Source organism: Triticum urartu, chromosome 7A (assembly GCF_056163025.1).
Source record: "Triticum urartu cultivar PI428250 chromosome 7A, HENAU_Tu73, whole genome shotgun sequence".
Classification (NCBI taxonomy): Eukaryota; Viridiplantae; Streptophyta; class Magnoliopsida; order Poales; family Poaceae; genus Triticum; species Triticum urartu.
In genome coordinates, this window is record NC_141879.1 from 7,216,749 (window position 1) to 7,222,900 (window position 6,152).

The 6,152-nt window shown below is 48.1% G+C and overlaps 1 protein-coding gene across 1 annotated transcript; it reads right to left on the minus strand.

Moving 5' to 3' along the window:
- Nucleotides 1–880: 880 nt before the first annotated feature.
- On the minus strand, nt 881–4,262 carry LOC125521979 (sucrose:sucrose 1-fructosyltransferase). The gene is made up of 4 exons (XM_048687043.2): nt 3,783–4,262; nt 3,586–3,594; nt 2,632–3,476; nt 881–1,885 (listed from the first exon to the last, which is right to left on the minus strand). Exons 1-4 carry the CDS (start codon nt 4,177–4,179, stop codon nt 1,187–1,189), a joined length of 1,950 nt encoding a protein of 649 aa, XP_048543000.1. The 5' UTR covers nt 4,180–4,262; the 3' UTR covers nt 881–1,186.
- Nucleotides 4,263–6,152: the final 1,890 nt, after the last annotated feature.

The window sequence follows — 6,152 nt, forward strand, 5'->3', positions numbered from 1 at the left end:
CGTCTTATTTTTTCTTCTTATCTTCAAATAAATGCCGACTTGTATACACATTGAACATTTTTTTAGATGCACATGAAATCTTTGGAATACATGTTGAACATTTGCCAAATGTACACTGTACATTTTTAGATACATGTTGGACATTTTTCAGATACACATGGAACAATTTTTTTGAATACATGTTGAACATTTTGTCAAATGCACACTGAACATTTTCAGATACAAGGTGAGCATTTTCTTCAAAATGTTTGAACGGTTTCAATAATACCATGGACATTATTAAAAAGAACATGCAAAATAAGTGTTATGATTGTTTTACGTGATACAGAGGCTCATAACTTAGTTCGATGTATTCTGAACAAGGAAAAACACTTAAAGTCGATGTTATGTTTCTCTCTCATTTATAAATTTCGTGTGGCACATGCATCAACACTTGATGGTCTTTGTATGTCTATAAACATTATGAACTTACCAATCAGTATTTATACATTACGTGTGGCAGATGCATCAACACTTGATGACCTTTCTATGTCTATAAACATTACGAACTTACGAAGGCAGCGAGTTCTAAAGCAAACTTAACACACTCTAGATGTGTATTTTTATATGAATTTCCTTTAATACTATGCTCCCTCGCAACAAAGCCTAATGGTGAATCTGGGTGTGTGATGCGTAGAGGGGCCCACATGTATGTGTCTGCATTGTTGGTTTTGCCTCTTGGGTTCATCCACAGGTGCTCGTGGTGGCTGGGTGGGCATTGTTGTATACGCGGACGTGCTTATCGCTGCATATGATGATGTTTGCTAAAACGTGCACAACAGCCGCAGCGTTAATGCATGGCATCCAAGCCAATAAAATGATAACCAAGCCAACACAAATAGAGTCCAAAATTAACCAACCTACCATAATATTAAAAAAAAAGACAAACACACCTAACAGAAAAACCGCACAATAAGGCGCGCATAACACTCCAGTACAGGTACTAGCCGTCGTTATTATCATAGGAGTCATAGTTTGGAGGCAAGTGACCCTCATTGCCAGAGGTTGAGATCCTCTGCGGTACTGTATGGTGCTATAGTGCAGATGACATTTGGGGCTGGGTCCACACGGCAGTGACCGTACTGCATGGTGGACTATTACAGAGGATCCTAACCCCATTACCAGATTAGTATATAGGTTACTGAAGCTACGAGTCGTCGTCGGCCACGAAAGTCTGGTTGTAAGATGCCGAGGCCATCTCATGAACTACAAGCTTCTCGACGGTGATGGAGGAGCCTGTGGCGTTGTTGAAAAGGTATACCCCCGCTGCCATGTGGACGGCTTCCATTGGGTACACCCGCGACGTGGCCGTCAACCTCCCACCCATCGCGAAGCTCTCCACAATCGAATGGTCCACGAGCACCCTCACAGATAGAGCCTCGCCATCGAGCACTGGCACCGTGCTGCCCACCACTCTCTTCATGACATCATTCGCCCGAGACGACAACAATTCGTCATGGCAGAAGTGGGTTCGGAGTGCCCCGTCAAGGCCCCTCGATACATAGAAGTAAACCGCGAGTTGTTCGCTGCCACCATTACCAGTAGCGTGGATGAGGAGGCCGAAGGGACCAAGTGCGCCCATGGTTGAGGCTCCACCGCTGGTGCTGCAGTTGTAGTTGATGTCAGCCTCGTTGATGATGGCAATAGCGGAAGCGTCCAGGCGAAAGGAGGCCTCGATGTCAAGCTGAGTGGCTTGGCGGAGGCGGAGAGGGATGATGGATCCAGTGTGGATAGTGATGACGCCAAAGTCGGCGCTGTTGAAGCGGAGGGCCTCGATCTCCTCTACCGGCCATTGGAGGAGGTTCGTCCGGGTCTTCTCATCCAACACTACCGTCCTCGGAATCGTCTACACACATGTAAGATAGGCAAGTCCTCTGATTATGAATGCACATTGATACCAAGAACTTAAAAATGATAAAAATGATTGGTAATAAATGGTCTTGCAATCTCCATTGATTTCCATTAAGAAAAGTGACCACACAAACAAAATAGGAATGAATGAACAATATTCTGATTTTGTGTGCTTAGCTTGTTCTAAAAAAAAGAGAGCAAACCTCCGACCTATGCATAGGTTGATGCACACGACCATTGGTGTGTTTAGTTCGGACAGGACAAATTAAGCTAACCCGTGCCTCAATCACAACGGCCACCATATTTATGCCGGGCACTTTTGGCATTGCTATGCATTATGTTAATCTAGCTTTCAAAATTTTAATTCTTCTTCTGGTTACTTAAACCGACTTTCTCTGTTTTCGAACCTATTTTCCTACAACACATTATAAAAAGTTCAGTACATGACAATTTGAGCCATAGGCAGATGGTTCCACATTTACTTGGCATGCACGTGTATAACACATTATAAAAAGTAATGTCAAAAACGTTCTTAATTATATTATGGATCAGAGGGAGTATATGTTTAGAAACTTTGTTCGAATATAAATTAAATGATGTGCTTTCGATGAAATATAACTCAAGCTTCCTTAGCCGAACAAACATGGAGGGAGTACGAGCATGCCTAATGAAGAAATGAAACTAATGGTTGATGGTAAACGCAAGGTAAAATGGAATTATATCGATGCATGTTAATGGTACCTGGACCGAAGCCCATCCCTTGGCAACGTTGGCACTCAAGGAGTCGGTCTCGCCGACATAAGCCCACATCACGCGCCGCCGTTTCACCGGGTCGTAGAAAGACGTGGCAGCGAAAAACTTTCCCCAGTCATACCTCAGCCCGATCCCGACGTCCAGCTCTGGGTCCAACGGCGTCCACGTGTTGGTCGCCGCATTATACCTCCCGAGCGCGTAGTAGTCATGTCGTTCGTCGTCCATGCTCGCCTTCAACACGTACAACGCCTCCTCGGAGGAATTGTTGCTGCCGCCGACCGGGTAGAAGTCGACGCACTCCCACATGCCGGTGCCCTCGACGCGGTGGAGCACCTCGGGGATGAGCTCGTACCTGATGAAGTCTTTGGTCTTGTACATCAAGGCGATGCCGGCGTGGCCGTTGTTGTCCTTGGAGCCGATGAGGGTGCGCCATGTCAGGTCAGACCGGTCAAACCAGGCGGTGGTGGGGTCGCGGAAGTCCTGGAGGCCGATGCCGGGGGGCGGGAGGATGACAGGGTTGGCGGGATGCTTGGTCCAGTTGACAAGGAGGGGATCATCCGGGTCGGCGGGAAGGGCGAGGCACTGGACCTGAGCAGAGGTGTCGGTTTTGCCTGTGTAGAGCACGATGACGGTGCCGTTGGGGAGTATGGTGGCGGAGCCGGTGAGAACGCCGTGGATGTCGTACCACTGGTCGGGCACCATGGCGAGAGGGAGGTGGCGCCAGTGGACCAGGTCCCGCGACACGGCGTGGCCCCACGTGATGTTGCCCCAGACGACGCCGGTGGGGTTGTACTGGTAGAAGAAGTGGTACCGTCCACGATAGTACATGGGAGCTGCATGTTGTGTTTCAGTTAGAATTTTTTTTGAGGAGGTGTTTCAGTTAATTAAGTACATAGAGACGGACAGACCGCTGGGCAGCGAGCTAGTGCCGGACGTACTCACCGTTTGGATCTGCATGCATGCGTGCGTGCGTGTCGCCATGGTACGTAGCCATGTCAGTCATCAACACGGAAAAAGCGGTCAGTTTCTTTCTTTCTCCGTGCATGGAACAAGGCGGTCGTGCCGGAGAAAGAAGATATACTAGAATCTCCAAATTCAACAATTCGAATGAGATAATGACAATGAATTCCGTAACATACCGTTCATGTAGTTCTTCTCCGGCTGGAAATGGAACCCGGTTCGCTGCCACTGCAGCATCTCGTTGCTCCACGGGAACCCGTCGGCATCGGCGCCGGCAGCGACTATGATGTTCTGGTCCGCTCGTGCCTGCCCGCGCGTCTCCTCGGACAACACGCTGGCCCTTGGGAGGAGCGCGTGGGTGAGGAAGAGCGCCACCATGGCCACGGCGCCCAGCACGACGGTGCACTCGCGCCACCTCCGCCGCCCGCCGCTCTGCTGGTACGGCAGCGCCCCGTACGCGAACAGGACCGGCGGCGTGTCCGGGACGGCGCTGCGTGACTTCACCGGCACGGCTGCCGTTCCTGAGCTCAGGAGGAAATCTTTTGATCGGCTCGTCTTGCGGTCTCGAGGAGCCATTTTTGTGCTGTATCGCGTGTTCCTTCTGTTCTCAAGAAGAACGTTACCACTCTACCATTAAACTGGACACACACATATATATACATAGTCATACTATGTATATATATATATTATTATTTTTTGTGAAATTACATAATATGTATATGGAGACTTTAGAACAAGAGCGGCAAGAATTTGAGACATCTATCGGTTGCCTCGGGATTATCGATATTGACCGCTAATACTACGTGACGACGAAAATGACGTTGACAAATGACCACGGCCAAGGTAGGGAGGCATTTCTAGCGACTTCGGCACCAGCTCCTGCTATTCCTCCCGGCTTGACGCCATAAGGGAGGCAGTCAAGTGTCCATCAAGGGCCTGCAACCCTACGCCATAAGCGAGGCCTCCATCCCAAGTAGTTCATCCCCGGCGATAGAGGTCTTGGATCTTGGTGATGCTTTTAGGCAGGGTATAATTACAATCTATCATGATGATATGGGGTCTGTAAAGTGCTTGGACTAGGTTGCAGTTTTTACTTTCTATAGGGTATTTTTGTAAAATTTATTGTCATGCTTATCTAATGGGTTCTGGCTCCTTCGGGACCCAACCCAGTTAAAAAGGTAAAGGGAGATGAAGAGCTACAAGAGAGGAAGGTGAGGTAGGTAGAGGGAGACAATAGAGTTATTAAGATGATGTGTGCCTTATATAGAAGAGAACAAGAGAGAGTACTAATCTCGCCGCTGAAGACTAGCGAGTGGCTCCAACCTCATTTATCACAACATCCAACACTCCAAGTAAAGAGTACAACAAAGCTGACAGATGCAAATACATGACAACGAGTGTATGAAATAGAGAGATATAGAGAGGGGGGGGGGGGGTGTTTGCTTCACTCTGTCGGCAGGGATGTGAGTGAGGGGTAACCGCTACACAATATGTTAAACGACATAATACTAAAATTTTCTTTAATATTACCCTAGTCATCAATCCATGCGGACTACCTTAATCTCATGTAAAGCATTTATGCAAGAAGTAAGTTTTGTTAGATTTAGGACATGTTGCTCGATAGCTACATCAACTGCTTTACATAGATGATCTATGCACAACATAAGTGAACTTTTTATTAACTTGCATCTTCCATAGAGGACCCCAGAACAAAAACTAGAAATGCAATACGGCCCAGGTAAATGGTACCAGTGGAAGACCAGGGCCGTTGCCACCGAGGACGAACAACTTGGGGGCGGCAGATCCGCTCCGCCATCTCCACCGGAGCACCTACAGAAGGGTCGCAAAAGCTTCACCGGAACTAGATTGCCAACCATCTGGCAATGACACATCGAGATGAAAGAATGGAGCCAAGAAACCTTCGAAAGTTCGGCCTTTAATTTGCCCAGAAGAAGTAAGTTAGTGACAGAGGCCGGCATGTAAACGATGTATGTCGTAACTCCATGCTAAGCACGCCTGTTGATGATCTCAATGATCAAAATCTTAGTGGAAGCATAACTGGAGATTGATGTGGCATCCACTGCCACCTCCTCTTCCTCTACCTCGGCGGCATGAAGAGATTTGTGGGGGAAAGATCAAAAGCTATAGATCTAGGGTAGAATCATACTTACTCATGAAGTAGGCAGTGTTCAGCACCCCTGCCTCTTCGGCTCCCACTCACCGGAGCACCACGAAGAGAAGAACAACCACCATGAATTGCCGGTAGTGGCCCGAGAGCTCGGTGAAGCACTCCACACTACCGGCATAGCGCCGAACGCCTTCAAGGCATGTATAAATCTACACCAAATATGTATAGCGAAAATCCGGGCACATGTCCGGAGCCATCGCCGACCGACTGCATTGTCAGACGAGGCACGGGATCAGGCTAGCCGGTCTGCTTTTGGTGGCTCTCAAATGAAAGGGGTGGAGTGGAGGGAGATGGATGTAATAGCGGAAAAGGATGTCAGTGTTGTCTGTCGGCGTCGAACTTTTTTTTGTAATGGTTACAT